The sequence below is a fragment of the Acanthamoeba castellanii genome, assembly GCF_000313135.1.
Source record: "Acanthamoeba castellanii str. Neff unplaced genomic scaffold scf7180000084717, whole genome shotgun sequence".
Taxonomy (NCBI): domain Eukaryota; phylum Discosea; order Longamoebia; family Acanthamoebidae; genus Acanthamoeba; species Acanthamoeba castellanii.
Genome location: NW_004457280.1, coordinates 44,308 through 62,461, shown reverse-complemented (window position 1 = coordinate 62,461; position 18,154 = coordinate 44,308). Strand labels below are relative to the sequence as shown.

Here is an 18,154-nt window from a genome sequence, read left to right as displayed (position 1 = left end):
GCGACGCGGCAGCGCCGGAGCTGCCCCCGCCGGCGCTTCCGCCAGCGCTGCTGATCAGGTTGCTGTTCGAGAGGCTCAGCTTCTTCACCGGCTCCACCGCTTTCTTGTTCGAATCCTTCACCAGTGCCTACCGAGTCGAGTTAGCCAAACGTGTGTGTGGCGTCGTGTGTCGTGCCGTGTGTGTATGTGTGTGTGTGTCGTGTGTGTGTGTGTGTGTGTGATCGTGTGCGGTGTGAGGCGGGATACCTTCAAAGGGTTCTTAAAGGCAGCTGATATGCGTGGCAGTATCTTCCTCTTTTCGTTGTCCTTTTCGAGTTCTTGGTAGAGCGAGGAGACGTAGATGAGGATGCACAGGTCCTCCGGGTACGCGATGACGTCATCCGCGTCCAGCAAACTGTTGTTAAGGTGGCGGCCGACGTAGCAGTGGTGTGAGCCTGACACGAATGCGATGTGCGACTGATGACATGCGAGGGGGGAGGAGTACCGGGCGACCCCGCAGTGCGTCTCGGCGACGTCGAAGGCCAGCTCCAGGTTGGCCTTGGGGTCGTCGGGCAGTTGGTCAAAGTCGATCAGGTCAGGCCGGTAGTGATGCAACAGCGCACAGAAGGCCAGCCCGTTCTGGAAACTGCACACCGGGGCGAAGCGGGAGGTGAGGGGTGAGGGGGTCATTAGTGATTTCATTTCTATGTATTGTGGGACAGAGCGCGGCTACCTGCTCGTGAAGTTGGTGACCTCCACGAGGCCGCACGTCTTCTCGCGCACCCACGCCAGCAGGTGCTTCTCCGCCGCGCCCTGCAACTCGGAGGAATCGCTCACTGGCACGCCACACCCGAGCAGTCAATCATTATCGGTCAAAAACGCAGACGTGAGTGGGTGAGGAGGCAAATCTCGAGTACCCGTGGCGGTGGCGTTGCGGAGGGCCGGGTCGACGATGTGGAACTTACGAATGAGCACCCACAGCACCGCCAGGATGATCTTGATGTTGCCCTTTACGATCTCTGTATAATGGCATGATACGTAAATATAAATATATAAACTTAAATTTCTATAAAGATATATACTAAATAATCGAGGTTCGTCGTAGTACCCTCGGCGGAGCAGTTCACCAGGCGCAGGCCGATGTTTTGCTCGATGAAGTCCAGCGCGACTCGCAGGTTCTAAGGGTTGGGCGGGGGCGACAGGTCAGGGCGAGGCGAGCCCGAGCGAACACAGGAGGCACAAAAAACGAAACTAGGAACGTACGGCGAGCGAAAAGGGGACTTCGATCTCGCGCACGAGGTCGTGCTTGAAGTCCCGGTCCCGACGGGCCACCTTGTGCCCGGTGAGTACTTCCAGCAGGTTCACTAGCACCACCCCCGACCTAGAAATAGAACGCACAACGCACGAACAGCATCAACACAGGCACAACGAAGAGAGAAGGCGAGCGGGAGAGCGCGTCACTTGAGATCGGCGTCGAGGTCCCTCACGTTGATGCCACGCGGGGCCAGCTGACAGTTGATCCACGCTTTGAACGTCTGTCGCAGGCAAGGCCAGCCAGTGGAGATCAGCGCGTGGTCTTCGCGGCCCATCGCCTATCTGGGAGTGTCCAAGGGGGCGCATACCTTGATCTGTATGGCCTCCCAGCGGCGTTCCTTGGCGAGGCGCTGCCCTTTGGCAAAGTCGCGGGTGGAGAGGCGCCGGATGAGCTCCTTGTCCATGCCCTCCATCCGCTCCTCCTCTTCGGTCCTGTCTGCCCCGCCCGACACCTCCATTCTCTGCACCCAATAAATAAATAAAGTATTAAAATATAACTAAAGATGAATGAAACCAAATGTCTCCACTAAAAATCAATAAATAGATAAACAAATATTACAGGTTATTTCTGAAAGATTTCAGAAATCGAAAGAGAGTTTAAATCTAATTCTAAAGCGAAATAAAAACAAGAAAGAACTGTACCTTTGGGAATCGACCAGGCTGTTGAGGGGCGAGGGTAGGAATCGATGAAGGAATCGCCGTTTGGTGGCCTCCCCGCGCTTGTGTTTTAGTTTGAATTCTTTGTTTTTTCAACCGTCATATTCCACCAAAAAGGAAAGCGCCTTGCTCGTTGCATGGTAACCACGAAATCACGAGGTAATATGTTTGAATTTGTGTCTTCCAAATAAATAGTGGCACTTTTACCTCCTTCTTCTCTTCTCTTCTCTTCTTTTCTTCGTCACAACCTTACCTTGCTACTGCTCGGTGGTGGAGGAAGAACTCGACGAGGCCGACGACGACGACGACGATGAGGCGCCAGAGCTGAAGAGATAGATCTTCGGCGGTTGGGTCTCCCGCCCGCCGTAGTTGGAGAGGAATTGGAAGGTGAGGATGTTGGCCCGCAGCGGCGCCGGCGTCGCACATGACGATGGCGTCGTTGATGAAGGAGACGACGACGACGACGACGACGAAGACGATGATGATGATGATGAGGAAGGCGACGACGAGAACTCGAAGCAGAGGTAGGTGCGTGGCCGGGCCTTGGGGAGGACGAAGCGACCGACGGGGCGGAAGGAGACGATCTCGCCCTTGGCCTCGCCCGTCACGATGGCCAGCACGCGGATGAGCTTGACCTGCGACAGGTAGCCCTCGTCGCCGTGCCGCACCAGGGCCACGAAGCCCGTGACCGTGCTCGGCTCGATGCAGATGTCGATCATCTGCTTCCCGTTGCGCGACTGCGCCCACACTGGCGTGATCAAGTTATAGTTCTGCACATTCACACTCGCGTTAGCTCGTGCGTGTGCGTGTGCGTGTGCGTGTGCGTGTGCGTGTGCGTGGCAGACGTACGCGAGGCGAAGGGGTGTTCATGATTTGGTCGTAGAGTATCCGTTCGAGGCCGGTGAGGGGCAGGTCGCGCGGGAGTACGGAGGTGGGCGAGGGCGAGGTGAAGGGCGACGAGAGGGACGACGGCAGCGACGCGAGGAACGACGCCACGCTCGTGCCGGCCGTCGTCGCACTCGCCGCCGCGGCCTGCGCCGCCATCAAGCCGCCGCTCACTACCAAGGGCGAAGGCCCCGTCGCCGCCGGTTCGGCAGACGACGAGGGCTCGTCCGGCGACGATGAGGCGAAGGTGGTGGTGGAGAGGGCCGAGTCGTCGAGCGTGGCGGCGGTCTCGTCGTTGGCACTAATGGCCAGCCGCGCGCTGCGCCGCTTGAAGGCCTTCTTCTCCTGCTCGCGCTGTTCGAGCTTGTACATGTCGAGCACGTCGCCGTATACCCGCAGCCGACCCAGGTGGAGGAAGACCTCCTTCTCCTTCTCCTCCACCCGCGCCGTCGTCGACAAGGCCTTGACCACTTCCGGGTCTCTTCGCTCGCCACTCCGCCCCAGCGGTGTGTCGGGCTCGTGCTCCTTGGCCTTGGGGCTGGGGCGCCGGTCGTCGCCAGCTGCGACAGTGTCGACATTGTTGTCGACGTTGTCGGTGTCGTTGTTGTTGCCTTCCGTGTAGTGAGGAGGACTGGCCGCGGCGTGCTCGGGTAGTCGCAGCGTGAAGGACAGCAGGCGGCACTCCTCCGGTTGCTCGAGTTCGAAGGTAAGGTACTCCCCGGCCGGTATGCCACGCTTGCTCTGAAAGAACACACACACACACACACACACACAACACACAACACGCAACACACACACGAGAATGTCGGAAATGTTGAACGCAAGGTAGACACATGATGGGGAAGTGGTCCAAAAGGGAAACGGCGTACGTTGGGCAGGAGGTGGGTGAAGTTGGCGAGGTTCCACGAGCCGACGTTGCGCCAGTCGGAGATGGTGTGCCCGGCCAGCAGCGACACGATCGGCGCGTCGCTCTCGCTGTAGCCGAGCTCGTCGACAACGATGGAGAAGGAACGCACCACGGACGGTCCCGCGAGCGCGATGCGAATCTCCACGCAACCCTGTTGCGCCGGCGCGCTCCAGTACGATGCAAAACTCTGTCGATCGCCACACAAGGAACGAAGGAAAGAGAGCGCGTTGCCGAGAGTGAACCACAACGTTCAGATGGTATGACATGGTATGATGGGTGGACGTCATGATTCACCTGCTCCCTGATGATGGACGATACTTGCAGGTGCTCGGGAACCAAAACACTTTCGATCGGAGCGGATAAGGCTCGTGTAGGCTGTTCGATTAAAATAAAATTAATCGAGGAAAAAAGGAAATATTAATAATAATCAGAAATAGAAATAAAAAGAATAATAGTAGAATTGGTAAAGTACCACATCAAGAAGGACGCAGGCGGAGGGGTAGTCGGCCAGCGAGACGGCCGTGGGCATCGACGCGAAGGCGAGCCGTGCTTGCAGGTCGGAGAACGCCTGGTGAATCAAAGTCAGTCAGTTGGCTGCCATGGAACCACCTTGGCCGAACAAACAGGGGAAGGGCTCAACAAACGAACGACACGTACAGCGGGCAGGTCGGAGCTGGAACTGGCCAGGCTGGGCACTGGTCGCGCCTCATGCAACGTACGGATGAGCTGAGCGAACGAGGCGAAAGACCAATGTGAGAAAAAACGTGTGTCGTGTGTGTGTGTGTGGGTGTGGGTGTGTTACCTCCTCTCGCGCTTCCTCCTCCTTAGGCATGATGTTCTTCTGCTTGCCTGTTGTGTGTTACCACAAGGAACGCCAGAAATGTGAGAATCATACTAGATGCGGCACCGAAGAAAGAAAAAAACAGAACGCGTCGATTACCGATTTCGTATTGCACGTTGGTGAGGAGCTCGGCCTGGCGCAGGAGCTTGGCCTGGCAGCGCTTGCAGACGGGCTGGGGCTTGTCCCACATGAACTCGATGATCTTGGTCGGCGTGCCGACGCAGCTGGAGCAGAAGCGGTGGTGGCAGTAGTAGCACTGGGCCACGCCGATGGAGAAGAAGCCCAGCGATGACTTGCAGTTGTGGCACACGCTGGGCGACTTGTGCTTCGCGGCCCGACGCATCGAAGGTGCACAGGAGTCAAGGAACCATCGACCACCAAGTATACCGCACACGCATGACACGACACGACACGACACGACGCGACGACACGACCGACGACACACGACAGCACTGCACGCGCACGACACGCACGAGGGAGGGTGGAAAGGATATCTTGGGCCTTCTCGTCGTGGAGGAAGACGAATCGGCAGGGGTTGTAGGAGAAGATGCTCTGGTGCAGCTTGAGCAGGATCTGGTCCCTCTGCGCCGCGGTCAATCCCAGCGAAAGTCTTGTACGCACGCAAGGAGTTAGATTTCTTAGTCAACAAACACGTTCCAAATGTGGGCGTCGTGTGTGTCATGAGTGTCGTGTCGTGTCGTATGTGTCGCGTTGGCTTACCGCAGGTACTCGAGCTCCAGCGTATCGGTGAAGTCTAGCGCCTTTTCGCCCTTGGTGCACAATAGACTTCGCACCGTTTCAGCATACACCTCTGGATACATAAATATGGCACAGAAAGGTCGCACGTCAGAAGAGGAAATGATCATAAAGAATAAAGAATAAAGAATAAAGAATAAAGAATAAAGAATAAAGAAGCTGATTGCGACGACAAAGAAAAGAAAACCGCGTCACCTTCGACTCCCTTCTCTTCGATCTCTCTCACGATGGCCCGATCGCCCAGGATGGTGAACTCCCTCGGGTTCTTGAAGGGGTTCCTGCGACGCGCCAAATTGAAGGGAAGGAGTCAGTCCGCGGTCGGCGGGTTGGCTGCCCCTCAATCGCTGATGACTCGCTAGAGAGACCGGAACGGGAAGAATCCAATGATGAATGGGAAGAGAGTACCTGGGCGATACCTCCGACATGGAGGCGAGTGTGAGTGAGGACGAGCGGGACCGCGGCAGGTCCTCCTCTTCGCCTTGAAACGCTGGAGTCACCCCGAACATGTCCAAAACCTGCACACGACGACACACGCCACACGACACACGGAAAGCGGTGAGCGTGTACCTGCGATGACAGGCAGGTGTGCGCAGGGTATGGGTACCATGTCGGTGCTCCGCTTCTCCTGCGTTGATTCCATTTTGAAGTCGAGGCCACCCAGTGGCGTGCGCGACAGACCGTCGCTCTCTTCGCCTTCGTCCTCTTCCTCCGAGCTGCTCCACTCGGCGTCGCCTCGCCGCTTCTCATCTTCCCCGATATCGAGCGCTTCGAGGATGCTTTTCACCTTGCTGTGCGTTTCCTTTTGGATCACGTTATCCTATTCATAGTTCGTTATGTCACACAGCACACACGCACACACACACACACACACGCACACACACACGCACACGCACCACCGCACACGCACACACGCACACAGTGAGCATTGCTTGTTGGCCAAGTTCAATAGACTTTGATAAGAGGGCCGGGGTAAAGGGTGTGTACGTAGGCCTGCTCGGGCGATCCCAAGGGCTGAGGCACCTGGCCGTAGAGCTCGATCTTGCCGATGGTCATGTAGTGACTCGACGAAAGCCCGCGGAAGCGGAACTGCACGATCCTCGTCTTCGGTCGCTTGCCTCCTGCATCTGCCCATAAGAACGAATTATTGTAAAATCGGATATTATATTAATATTATTGTGTATATATCATTGAAAATTGTATGTTAGTGCTTACCGCCAAAATCGTAGATGGACGGCCCCTCGTAGGCGGTCCACGTGTGCGCGGGGACTTCGTAGTAGAGCTTGGTGCCGGCCGTCACCCGAGGGAGCGGGAGGTCCTGCATCACGATACTGTGGCAAGGCCGCGTGTGTGAGCGTGGTGTGAGTGAGTGAGTGAGCGAGTCGGAGGAAGGCCTGGAGCCATGTTGAGAGGTGAGGTACCTCAGACGGTTGAGGTAGGGTCCGATGAACAGGTCAACGTAAACGGGGTACGCCGCATCACCGGCGCCGCCAGTCACGGTCAGCGCGAACTCTTTGAGGTCGCAGCTCCGTCGAAGCACTATGTACAACTGTTTTGAACAACACACACCACGCACACACGCACACACAGACACACGCACGCACGCACGCACAGACAGACACACACACACACACACACGGATTAATAATTGGTATGAACGAAAACGGGGACGGGTGCGAGTTACCTCGAGAACATCACAACCGCTGGGCGCAATCCACGAAAAGGGCTCGTTCGTGAGCTTGTCCGCCTGTGTAGAATGAGAGGGGGAAAAAGCGAATTCAGCAGAGTCCGTAGGTCGGTTGGCTGGCTGGCTGATGCAATGACATAGCAGCGTACCAGGAGCCACTTCTCGGGTTCGAGGTCGGAGAACAGACAGGGCACGGTCTTGAGCGAGAAGGCCGGGTAGCTGCTCACGCACTCGAATCGCGACGGGCTCGGCTCGAGCGAAGGGAAACAGTGCGCACTGCGAGGAGCCAAACAGGTGAGAACCAGAAACAAGATCGAGAAAAAAGTGCATCGAGGGCGATGGAACGCACAGTTTTCGGCCGAGGATCATGTTGTACTGCAGCTGGCGAGTTGAGTCCTTGACCACATTTTGGTACCGTCGTTGAATGGCCTGCATGTGTGGTAACCATAATCAGGTGGTTTAGTAATCGTGTGCAGGCGGACCGTAAGGAAAAGCGCACTGACGGAGGCAGCGTACGATGATGGCGTTGGATCGCGGGGCAGCCACGTTGGGTGAATATTCCCTCATCAACGAGCTGTGCATTGCCGGCGAGTTGGTGTAGAGCACCGAGATCACATCGCCCATGTACACTACACGTTTAACATCACAACACCCAAACAACGCTGTAAGCCAACATACACAACCTCCAATCAAGAGAGGGCAATTTTGAGGCCCAAATTGAGCGCGTACCAAAGAATTCGGTGAGGGAGCCGAGGAGCGCAGAGGGAAGGCGAGCCACCAGCTGCGGCAATTCGAGGTCGTAGTGGCCCCACTCCTCCGTTGGACCTGGTAGAACAAAATTGATTGCAATTAATTTTCAGAGAGAAATAATCACTTGAGCGTGAACGATCGTACCTCCTTTGTCGTCAAAAACACCGAGCTGACGGCACATCTCGGCAACAACTTGCCACGAATGGACTACACAACACACAACACACACAACACACACAACACACACAACACACACAACACACACAGCACACACGTGATCGGTCAGTGTCACGTCGCCCAACCCAGAGCAACCAACAAGCACATGTGTGCGCATGGGTGGGGAATGGAATGTACAAAATGTGGCGACGTTGGTGCGGTCGAGGCTGTCGGCGCAGTTGAAGCGAATGAATCCCTTCTGCCGCTTCATCCAGCGAAAGTACATCCGACCGCTGCCGCCGTGGCTGTCGGCAGCCGCGGCTGAGACGTACTCTCGCGACCCGTGGAGCTCTCCCTCCTCGGATCCGCCGTCGTCGTCATCCGCATTCTCGCCGTCGCGCACGTCCACCAGACTACAATGACAATGCAAAGAACCGCAAGAATGTCAGGAATTACACTGTGCTTGGGCACCAAGGCCTCGAGGTCAGCGATTACCTGATCTGGCCACAGCTCAGCCCCACGTTCTGTACAGAGGAGCGCAGCAGGGTCCATAGAGTTTCGATGGCCTTTTGTGAGCCCATTTGCTTCAGGTTGTGATGCCAGTCGAACTTGATCATCTTGACATCGAGGGGCATGATCTTCTTCACCTCGTCCAGCGATCGTTCGAAAAACTGGAGTTCCATATAAGGAACGAACGGCGGTCATCAGTTCATCAGGTGCGCACACAGACCTGGACGAGGGCTGACTCACTCACCTCGGTAAGCGTGGATTCTTCGTGCATGGCACCGATTCGCAACATGTTGCATATGGTGAAGGGGTGCGGCCCATACCTGAAAACGAAGTCGCGTTTAGCATGACGCACCAGGGCAACAGGGCAAGCAAGGTTGTGGAGTCGCATGAGGAACACAAGGAAGAAGTGGCGTACCTTCGCAGGAGGCGAGCGTAGTATTTGTCCGAGCCCTTGAACGGGTGCTCCGCCTCAACCACCACGCGCGATTCGCCAACCTACAGAAACAGTACGCTTTAACTATTACGTTTTTACTACATGCTATGCTATGCTATACTATACTATACTATACCATACCATACTATACTATACTATGCTATACTATACTATCATGCAAGTGGTCAGCAAATGAATGGACACGTACGGATTTCATCTCTGATCGCCACCAGATGGGCACTGTGCCTCGCCGCCACAAAAACGCGCGCCAGTTGATCTAGGGAGACACAATGTTGACGATTGGTGATCAACTACTGGTCGGGGACAACGGTGCAGTAGCCGAGGGGGAACAGAGTACATACCAGGTCCGAGTGGGCTGTGGTGGTCCACATCAGCAACTCGCATTCCGATTCGTTACCGGGCCCGCCGGCTTTGTTGAGCCCACGGGCGTAGTACCGAGTGCCGGCGTTGATGGTACTCTTTCGCGTGAGCACTCCAAGGTGCACTGCGCACAGAGAGCAAGGGTAGGTGTCAGCATGCAACAAACGAAGCAGCCGCGGCGCGAAAGCAGTGTTGTGTTCTGAAGGTACATACAGGCTGGTTTGTGAGATGCCACAGGGATCGTCTTGGTCAACGCCACGCCCTGGAGCATGACCACACACCACATGCGAAGTCCCTCCCTGCGGTCCAGTAATTAGAAGAAAAGGCGATAAACGTTGGCTGAAGAACTGAAAGGCGGAGAGAAGAACCGTTGAAATGGAGATGCTAGCCACTCATTCCACACATATTCTTCGCAATACCTGGAATGAAGCAATAGTCAAAAATACTGAGAACACAACACACACACACACACACACACAATGCCGGGGACAAAGAGAGAAGTCGGGAGAGGCGGTTGCGCAGCGTACTGGTCGACGGGATAGGGCGAGGGATAGGGTCTGGTGATGTCGAAAGTGTCGCAATAGAAGTGGAGGCCCTCGAGTGGGAAGTCCTGCATGACCTCCATGTTCCTGGCTTCAACCCTGTTATAACGGGGAAGAAGAAGAACAGCTCGCGAGTGAGCGAGCGAACGAGCGACATCAATAAACACGCGCGCTGTTGTCATCTTGGCTCATGACAAAGAAGCAATTGACGCCGTACTTGTTGGGTGAGCCCAGGTAGTTGAGATCCATCTTCATCCATTTGGCTTCCATGATTGTGAACACGCCATGGCCTCCGGGCAGCGTCATGTCCCTTCGCACCTGGGCGGTGCATAGATTGACAATTCTCGATGTGAGCACACGGGCACGACTAGGCCGGCAGTGTAAAGAAAGAGAGAGAGAGAGAGAGCGCGCGCGCGCGCGCGCTCAACCTTTGTGGCCACTACCAGCCAGGCAGCACCGACAGACTGCAGGCACACATAACCCAGAAGCGCTTCGGCTCGCCTATTTGAACACAGTGCGTGCGTGGATCAGATCAGGTGAGGAACATCTCCTTTCAAAGACTAAACATAAATATAAATAGAGAATAAATTAGAACATAAATATAAATATAGAACACGGTGGTATGATGAAGAGGATCGGGATCATGGGCTCAAGAGAGATCACTCAAGTGGGACTATCCCGCGATAATCGAGGAGGGAGTGAACAGCACGTACGTGGCGTTCTTCAGCTGGTAGTTGGCCTTCAGGTAGGCCACTGCCTCGCTCTCGTTGAGAAAGATGTCCTTGCCCTTCACTGCAGCAAACTGGAGGGCGCCTGTGCACAGAGAACAGAGCAGCGAGCGAGGAGGTGAGAAAGTGGTGAGAAAGCGAACCACCGGCCAGGCATCACCTGACCGAGCTGTGCGTACCTGTCTCTGGATGCACGGCCAAGATCGTAGTGTCCTTCCGCATAGAGAGCGTAGAGACGATGAACTGCACCAAAAGAATAATGTTTATTCAGATTAAAAAGAATAATTTAAATAAATTGAGCAAAATCAAGATTGAACAAGTACCCATTCGCCCTGAACCGATTCGACGATGAGATGGCCCAGCCCCAACCGACGCCCGCCTGCGGTGGTGTTCCACTCGCCAGATGAAGAGGAAAAATCCTCGTCTGCTCCTTTCTTGCCCGTGCTGCTGGCCTTCTTCGTCGTTGTGAGGACATTCGAGGAGGAATTGTGTAGCGCTGCCTTTCCTTCTCCATTAGATGAAGATGGTTGTGTGCTCGTGTTCGTCGAAGTGTTGTAGAGCGTCGAAGGAGATGAGTTCATCAATGCCGCCTTCCTCCCAAATTGAAAATTTTGCAATCCCTGCATTTCGATGTGCGATTCCCGACGATCGGAAATGCGGCAATTGCTGAAGATGTGCAGCTGTTTAGACGTCCAACACCGTGCGCCTGACGTTGAAGATCGCCAACATCTACCTCTTCTTCTTGCTCTGTTGCGTTTTCGAAATAAAAAGGAAATAAATTAGCCAAAGCAGAAACTGCAAACTCCTTTTCCACCTGTCAAGACAGAGTTCATTGTGGTAACATTCAATGCAGCGTCCTCTGTGGAAGCCCAGCTGTGATCAGCTCCACCAAGAACAAACAGAGTACCATCACAATCACTGTCACACAGCCTGTGGTGTGCATGGCCTGAGCTCAAAGAGTGAACTGCCCACGTGACAGCTGGCACGTGATGGTGGGCGTCAGGCAACCAACAGGATAACTCAAATTCCCGCCATGGCGGCACGAACGGCTCATTGGTATCCAACGCCACCTGTCTTGTGCGTTACGTCTTTTTGGCTCCGTGTGCCCCAGCCTCGTGCAGCCAGGAAAGATTCTTTGATTGGGCGAACAGATTTTTTAGGTTGCAACAAGTCAAGCAATGAGCAGCCCCACAAGGTACGCGGGCTTCATGCCTCCTCATCTCTTTTACCTCCGGCCTCATCTTCCGATCGAGCGTGTGGCTTCGTTCCTTCCCCCCCCCCCAATTTCGTTCTTTCAAGTCGCGCGTGCACATAGCATTGTGTGTGTCTTTTCGTTCTCCCCCCCCCACACATATTAATGCTTTAACATATGGAGGGTGTCAAATTATTAAATACAAGAAATTAATTCTGTACTTATTACTTTTTTGGTATATTCTAATTAATTGGGGAGACGCTTCTCCCTTTTTTTTTAGTCGAGGGGCGGGCTGGCAGGAGCTCAAGGACGAGGCGTCGGGCCAGGCTTACTACTACAACTCGCACACCGGCGAGACCACCTGGACCACGCCACCCGAGCTTCAACAGTACGCTCTGCTTTTTGTGTTGTTTTGTTTTTTTTGTTAAATAACAAAAAAAAACGTGGCGCACGTTTGCTCGCGCCACACCAACCCAACAGGCAAGCGACACCCAAGAACGAGTGGTGGGAACTATTCGATGCCAGCCGCGGCCGGCCCTATTTCTACAATCCCTCTACCAAACAGACCGTCTGGGAGGCCCCACCCGGTACCATTCACTTCCCTTTTATATTGCTCACATTATTTTATTTCTATATTGCTTTCGAAAAACCCTTATTTGTTATTTGTTTATTTATGTATTTGATGTGTGCGCAGGTGTTACGCCGCTGGTGATCGTGCCCGAGAGCGGAGGAGGCGCGGCGGCCAACGGCGGCCAATGGAACGAAGTGGTGGACCTCAAGAGCGGGCTAACCTACTACGTCAACAGCGCCACCGGCCAGAGCTCGTGGGTCAAGCCCGGCTCCGGCAGCCAACAGGGTTCGCGCGCTCTCTCACTCAAGTCAGGCTCGCACCGCCTTAATGTGTCTTTTGCTGACGACCCCCTTCCCATCATCGACAGCAGCCGCGCCTCCTCCCCCGAGCCTGGGCAGCGACGAATCCGTCGTCGTGCCTCCTCGACCCCGGGGTACAGCCTCAGGCTCCCATCATGTGTGTCGTGCGTGTCGTGTCGCGTCGCGTGGTGTCGTCGTGTACTTGGCTCACCGCATTCCCACCTCCGTCAAGTGACGATCACCGTCGACGAACCCGCTTCGCCGGTCAGCGTTCCGCCACGACCAAAGAGTACGCGACGCTTATGTTTTGTCCCTGTCGCCACAATATGTTGTCTGATTGGGTTCACAATGATCGTTATCAATGCAGGCGTCATGGTGCGCAATGGGGCGCCATCTTCGGGCAACCGCCACACCGTGGCCCTGGGCAAGGGCGGCGGCTTCGCGCAGAGCAACAACATCCCGCCGCCCCTCCCCGTGCTGCACACCCAGGACGACATCAACACTTCACCCCGTACGGACCACATTCCTCACACATTCCAGTCTCTCCACCGCATTCCTCATACATTCCTCGTGACTTCTTTTCACAGGAAACGGCCGCCGGCTGACCATGCAGCCCATGTTCCCGCCGTCGCCGGCCTCCTGCGCCGGCAGCGGTGGCTCGCCGCTGCGTGGCGGATCGGTCATCACCATGCCCACCGCGCCCGCGGCCTACACCCCCGGCCGCGCTCGTCCTCCTTCATCCTGCCCCAGCAGGCCTTGGCCTTCTCTCCGCACCACCACCACCACCCGCCCGCCGGCTCGCTCGCCACCATCGTCTCGCCGCGCGGCTTGCCATCGTCGTCGCCCGGCGGCGGGGGCTCGGCGGCCGAGGCGGCTGCGGCGGCGACTGGGCTGGCGTCGGGCGGTTCGGGCGGAAAGGAGGAGAAGGAGGGGAAGAAGAAGGGCGGGAGCGAGCGCAAGAAGAAGCTGGCGTTCCGCAAGACGGCGATCTTCGGGAAGGAGGGCAAGGAGGGCAGCAAGCACAAGAAGACGCACTCGATCGGCGGCGGCGGCCGGAGCGCGTCGATGAGCGAGAGGGACATTGCGCAGGGTGTGCTGAGCAACAGCGGCAGCCACATCATCTCACGAGCCGACGACCTGGAGAGCGACGGCTCAGACATCATGCCCACCATGCCCAAGTCTATCATCGGTCCGGCCCACTTCACACACACACACACACACACACACACACACACACACACACACACACACACACACACACACACACACACCACACACACGGCTTTGTGTTGTGATGATCATTCTGACGCACACGCCACACGCACCACCGCACACAGTTGACATCAACAAATTCCAGCTGGAGGGTTATGCAAGGAAGTTCTTCAACGCGCAGAAGAAGAAGGGCGTGTTCACGCGCAAGAAGACGCCCGTCAAGGAGATGCTCATGTTCCAGAAGGTGGGCACCCCCAATGACCCTCCTCCAAAAGCCCAGGAGTCAAATTGTGTACAAAAACGCTCACGCGCGACTGTGTGTGTGCGTGCGTGCGTGCGTGCGTGTGCCATTGTTTGCATTCTTTCAGCAACCGCTGGAGGTGTCGCTGCTCAACTTCCACAAGCCCGAGCTCCAGAAGAAGGCGCTCGACCTATTCAAACGTACGTACCCTACTCGCTTCCCCGACTTTGCACCAATTCTGGGCTCGGAGTTAAAAAAACCCGACAACTGTGTTTTTTGTGGTGGTCAGTGATCCTGGCATACCAGGGCGTGATCAAGCGAGAGACCAACGAGTCACCGCTGGCCATCGCGCGCCAGATCGCCGCCGACGGCATTACCGAGGGCCAGATCCGAGACGAGGTTCGTTGTTTTGCAACACACACACACACACACAACACGGCCACGACTCGTCGTCAGTTTCGACTCATTCTTTCTTTCTTCTATTTTTTTCTTTCTTCTTCTCTTTTCCCATTGAACAGTTGTTCTGCCAGCTGTGCAAGCAGACCTGCTACACACCAAACGAGTACCTCTTTCCTCCTTTCTATGTCATGCGTGCGTGTCATGCGTGTCATGCGTGTCGTGTCGTGTGTGTCGTGTGTGTCGTGTGGCTGATCAACCACTTCTATTCGGAAACGTGTATAGTGAGTATTTGTACAGAGGCTGGGAGCTGATGGTGGTGAGCTGCCTGACATTCCCGCCCACCCAGGACCTCGAAGCCTGGTTCCGCAAGTACGCCCTCACGCACCACACGCGATACACGACACACACGACAAGACACACACGACACAAACGACACACACGACACACGACACACGCCCACCGCGATTGCCGGCACTCACGTCTCCTCCATTCATTATTCCACAGATATTTGGAGGAGCACGTCCGCAAGGGCTCCGACGCGGGCAAGGAGGCCATCTACGCCAGGTCCCGCCCCTCTCCGCCACCTTAAAATGCCATTCCATAACTCACATTCCACGCCACACACATTCCACCACACGACACGACCAACGACACGACCAACGACACGACACGCACAGGTTCTGTCTGAAGAAGTTGAACCTGATGTGCCAGAAGCAGGGGCCGTCGCGCGGCCGTGTGCCGTCGTTGCGCGAGATCGAGAAGATCATCGCGGCGCCGTTCCACTTCTCGCCGTTCGGGGCGGACCTGGAGGAGATCATGACCCACGAGCGCTCGCTCAACCCGTCGGCCCAGGTGCCCCGCATCGTCGAGTTCCTCTGCGATTCGGTGATGCGGCTCAACGGGTGCAATATTGAGGGCCTCTTCCGCATCCCGGGCGACTCCGAGGGCATCTACACCAGCAAGGCCGACATCGAGTGCGGCAACTTTGACATCTCCAACTTCCGGGTGCGCATCTTGCACAAAGACACACACACACACACACCACACACACCACACACCACACACGACATGACGCACACGCTAATGGGTGGTGGTGGTGCAGGACGCGAATGTGCCGGCGGCGCTGCTCAAGCTGTGGATGCGCGAGCTGGCCCATCCTCTCATCCCCGATGCGCTCTAGTACGACACGACACGCACCACCGCACGCACACGCACACACGCACCACCGCACACGCGCGGCGTGAAGAATAGCTGACGTGGGGTCGCGTGGCACTTGATCACAGTGATAAGGCGCTGAAGAGCGGCCACGACCCAAAACGGGTCAAGGAGGTGGTGGACAAGTGCCCCAAGAACAACCAGAGCGTGATTCGCTACGTCATCCGCTTCATTCAAGTCCTCGCCCAACCCGGTACCGTCCGGCACAGCCTTTGTCTTAGATCGCACGCACCGCACACACCGCACACACATGCACTCACGCACCACCGCACACGCCGGAAAAACAAAAAATAGAGAACCAGGCGCGGACGAAGATGAACGTGAACAACCTGGCGATGATCTTCGCGCCCACCTTCCTGCGTTGTCCGTCGGACAACCCGCAGGACCTGATGGAGAACACCCGATACGAGCAGGACTTCGTGCACGACCTCATCGTCAACCTCTCCTGATGGGGGGTAGAAAGAGAAACGCTTCGTTCTTTTTCTCTCTACCTCTCTTTCTCTCTTTCTCTCTTGTAACTTAAGAAACAGCTGTGGTTTGCGTGCGCTCGTCTTCTTCTTGCCTTTCTTCGCCGCCTTCGTTTCCGTCTTCTTCGTTTTCAATCTCTCTTTCTTCGTTTTCTGTTGACGCCGGTGGCGGCCGCAGGCGAAGCGCGAGAACGCGGATGACGTCGTGGCTCGGGTAGGCGAACTCCACCTCCACGCTGTCGAACGCCACCTTAAACGTTGCCATGGCTGCCGGCGTGTCGGCGTGTCCGTCTGTCGCGCCGCGCGCCGCGGAGAGGGAGCGCTGGAAGGCGGAGCGCGGGTCGAGGCGGAGCACCTCGTCGATGGCCTGCCGCAGCTGATCGTCCTCGCCCGCGGCGTAGAATCGCAGCGCACCGTCGGCCAGCAGCCGGTTTACCGCCTCTTCGCTCTCCCGCGTCTGCCCCCACCGCCGCACAAAGAACGAAGAACGAACGAAGAAGATAAAGCGAACGCGAAAGCAAAAACGTTAGCAGAGCGCACATCAGGGGGGGGGTTNAAGAACGGACCCAGTGCACGGAGCGGATGGATCCCGTGTGCAGTTCCTTACCGGCGTCTTCGCGCACCGTGGCGCCCTCGTCGTCGATCCAGTCCGGCACTGCGCAAGCCCACACATGGTTAGTTAACGAACGATTGGTGGGCGCGCGTGGATCGTTGGTGGGGCTGGGCGCGGGCCACACCGGCGGCGTGCGGGAGAGAATCGTAGCGGGGCAGGTAGGGCTTGATGTCCAGCACGGGCGTGCCGTCGACCAGGTCCACGCCGGAGATATGGAGCACTCCTCGCTCCAGCCGCTCGATCTTGGCGATGGTCAGTCCTGCGTGAAAGAAAGAAAGAAAGAAGAAGAACGAAGACGACGAGAAGCGCCATGACGAAGAGAATGAAGAGGGCGATGATTAGGACGATGATGATGATGATGATGACGGCAATGATGGAAGAAGTGTGTGGAGGGGGGGTACCGATGGGGTTGGGTCGGTGGGGCGTCCGGGTGGAGAAGAGGCCCACGCGCGCTCCACCCAGCCGAGGCGGTCGCACTTTGGCCTTGAGCCCTTTGTCGCCCAGCATGGCTCTGGCCGAGCGAGCAAGCCGCGTTGGGCCGGTTATTCGTGTCGTTGGTCGTGTCGTGTCGTGTCGTGTCGTTGGTCGTGTCGTGTCGTGTCGTGTCGTTGGTCGTGTCGTGTCGTGTCGTGTCGTGTCGTGTCGTGTCGTGTCGTGTCGTGTCGTGTCGTGTCGTGTCGTGTCGTGTCGTGTCGTGTCGTGTCGTGTCGTGTCCGTTGTGTTATACTTGGAGGCGTTGGTGTTTTGATGGAAGACGAAGACGATCCACACGTGCGAGAATTGCTGAATCCCGTCGAGCGCTTCGGCCGGGTTCAGCCTGCCCTCCAGCTGGATCCAGCCGCGCGTGGCCGGCGCCAGCATGCCCTGTCTGCCACGCGAAATGTGAGCTATGCGCACACCAACCACCATCGGCGGGCGGCGAGGGGGCAGGTGGGGGTATACCTGGGCGTGCCCATGCGCGAGGGGAAGGGCGAGCGCACGACGCCGATCGGTTTGATGGGCGCCGAGAGGGTGGCCAGCTGTCCGGCCTCATCGCCCTGGGCTGACGACGATCCCGTTGCGGCCCTCTCTGTGAGCACACGCCTCAATTCCTGATATTTCCCGCGCGTGTCGTGCGTGTGCGGTCATGCCGCGTGTGTGTCGTGCGTTTAAGACAGGTGGGGCGGAGCCAGTGGCAATTGCAGATGCGCTTGGTGGCGAGGAGAGCGTACGCGTTCGGCGCGGGTACGACCAGCGCGGTCGGCATCACGCTTGCGACGAAGGCTGGCCACCTCTCGCTCCAGCCGTGCCACCTCCTCACGCAGCCGCTCTTCCTCCATCTCCTTTGATCGGGGGGGGAATACATCAATACATGTAAATAATGCAGCCCTGAGCTGAATGTAATCCAAATCCGAAGAACAAGGTACCTCCAGAATCAGCAAG

General features: G+C 56.6%; 5 protein-coding genes across 5 annotated transcripts in view; 1 reads left to right on the top strand and 4 right to left on the bottom strand.

Annotated features, from left to right (window-relative positions):
* The window catches only part of ACA1_353650 (calponin domain containing protein), a gene marked incomplete at both ends in the record, with an annotated part of 2,175 nt that extends 424 nt beyond the window's left edge, over positions 1-1,751 (bottom strand). Inside the window, 9 exons of the mRNA XM_004334007.1 lie at positions 6-127; positions 247-394; positions 485-625; positions 713-815; positions 897-998; positions 1,088-1,157; positions 1,243-1,360; positions 1,441-1,571; positions 1,602-1,751. Coding sequence (XP_004334055.1) covers positions 6-127; positions 247-394; positions 485-625; positions 713-815; positions 897-998; positions 1,088-1,157; positions 1,243-1,360; positions 1,441-1,571; positions 1,602-1,751 — 1,085 coding nt within the window. The remainder of the gene's footprint in view (positions 1-5; positions 128-246; positions 395-484; positions 626-712; positions 816-896; positions 999-1,087; positions 1,158-1,242; positions 1,361-1,440; positions 1,572-1,601) is intronic.
* Positions 1,752-2,207: 456 nt separating this feature from the next.
* Positions 2,208-9,089, bottom strand: ACA1_353640 (uncharacterized protein; the record flags this gene model as incomplete). The annotated part of the gene is made up of 28 exons (XM_004334006.1): positions 2,208-2,720; positions 2,800-3,576; positions 3,705-3,929; positions 4,037-4,117; positions 4,215-4,310; positions 4,400-4,468; positions 4,545-4,591; positions 4,683-4,894; positions 5,029-5,035; positions 5,057-5,193; positions 5,304-5,394; positions 5,535-5,617; positions 5,745-5,854; positions 5,944-6,156; positions 6,324-6,457; positions 6,552-6,667; positions 6,758-6,885; positions 7,021-7,083; positions 7,173-7,299; positions 7,373-7,452; positions 7,540-7,652; positions 7,753-7,848; positions 7,918-7,980; positions 8,128-8,342; positions 8,425-8,600; positions 8,660-8,759; positions 8,855-8,934; positions 9,081-9,089. The coding sequence occupies 28 exons, from the start codon at positions 9,087-9,089 to the stop codon at positions 2,208-2,210; spliced, it is 4,161 nt and encodes a 1,386-aa protein (XP_004334054.1).
* A 94-nt stretch (positions 9,090-9,183) lies between these two features.
* On the bottom strand, positions 9,184-10,745 carry ACA1_353630 (SAC domain containing protein 9, putative; the record flags this gene model as incomplete). The annotated part of the gene is made up of 6 exons (XM_004334005.1): positions 9,184-9,377; positions 9,467-9,552; positions 9,781-9,894; positions 10,013-10,105; positions 10,509-10,608; positions 10,703-10,745. The coding sequence occupies 6 exons, from the start codon at positions 10,743-10,745 to the stop codon at positions 9,184-9,186; spliced, it is 630 nt and encodes a 209-aa protein (XP_004334053.1).
* Positions 10,746-11,701: 956 nt separating this feature from the next.
* Positions 11,702-16,101, top strand: ACA1_353620 (RhoGAP domain containing protein; the record flags this gene model as incomplete). Its single annotated transcript, XM_004334004.1, has 17 exons — positions 11,702-11,718; positions 11,996-12,103; positions 12,196-12,302; positions 12,410-12,571; positions 12,818-12,874; positions 12,953-13,096; positions 13,199-13,774; positions 13,923-14,041; positions 14,166-14,238; positions 14,328-14,437; positions 14,557-14,600; positions 14,735-14,806; positions 14,942-15,001; positions 15,115-15,442; positions 15,540-15,616; positions 15,721-15,845; positions 15,947-16,101. The coding sequence occupies 17 exons, from the start codon at positions 11,702-11,704 to the stop codon at positions 16,099-16,101; spliced, it is 2,334 nt and encodes a 777-aa protein (XP_004334052.1).
* A 70-nt stretch (positions 16,102-16,171) lies between these two features.
* On the bottom strand, positions 16,172-18,051 carry ACA1_353610 (methyltransferase, YaeB/AF_0241 family protein, putative; the record flags this gene model as incomplete). Its single annotated transcript, XM_004334003.1, has 7 exons — positions 16,172-16,576; positions 16,686-16,774; positions 16,857-16,991; positions 17,134-17,243; positions 17,460-17,600; positions 17,675-17,801; positions 17,961-18,051. 7 exons carry the CDS (start codon positions 18,049-18,051, stop codon positions 16,172-16,174), a joined length of 1,098 nt encoding a protein of 365 aa, XP_004334051.1.
* Positions 18,052-18,154: the final 103 nt, after the last annotated feature.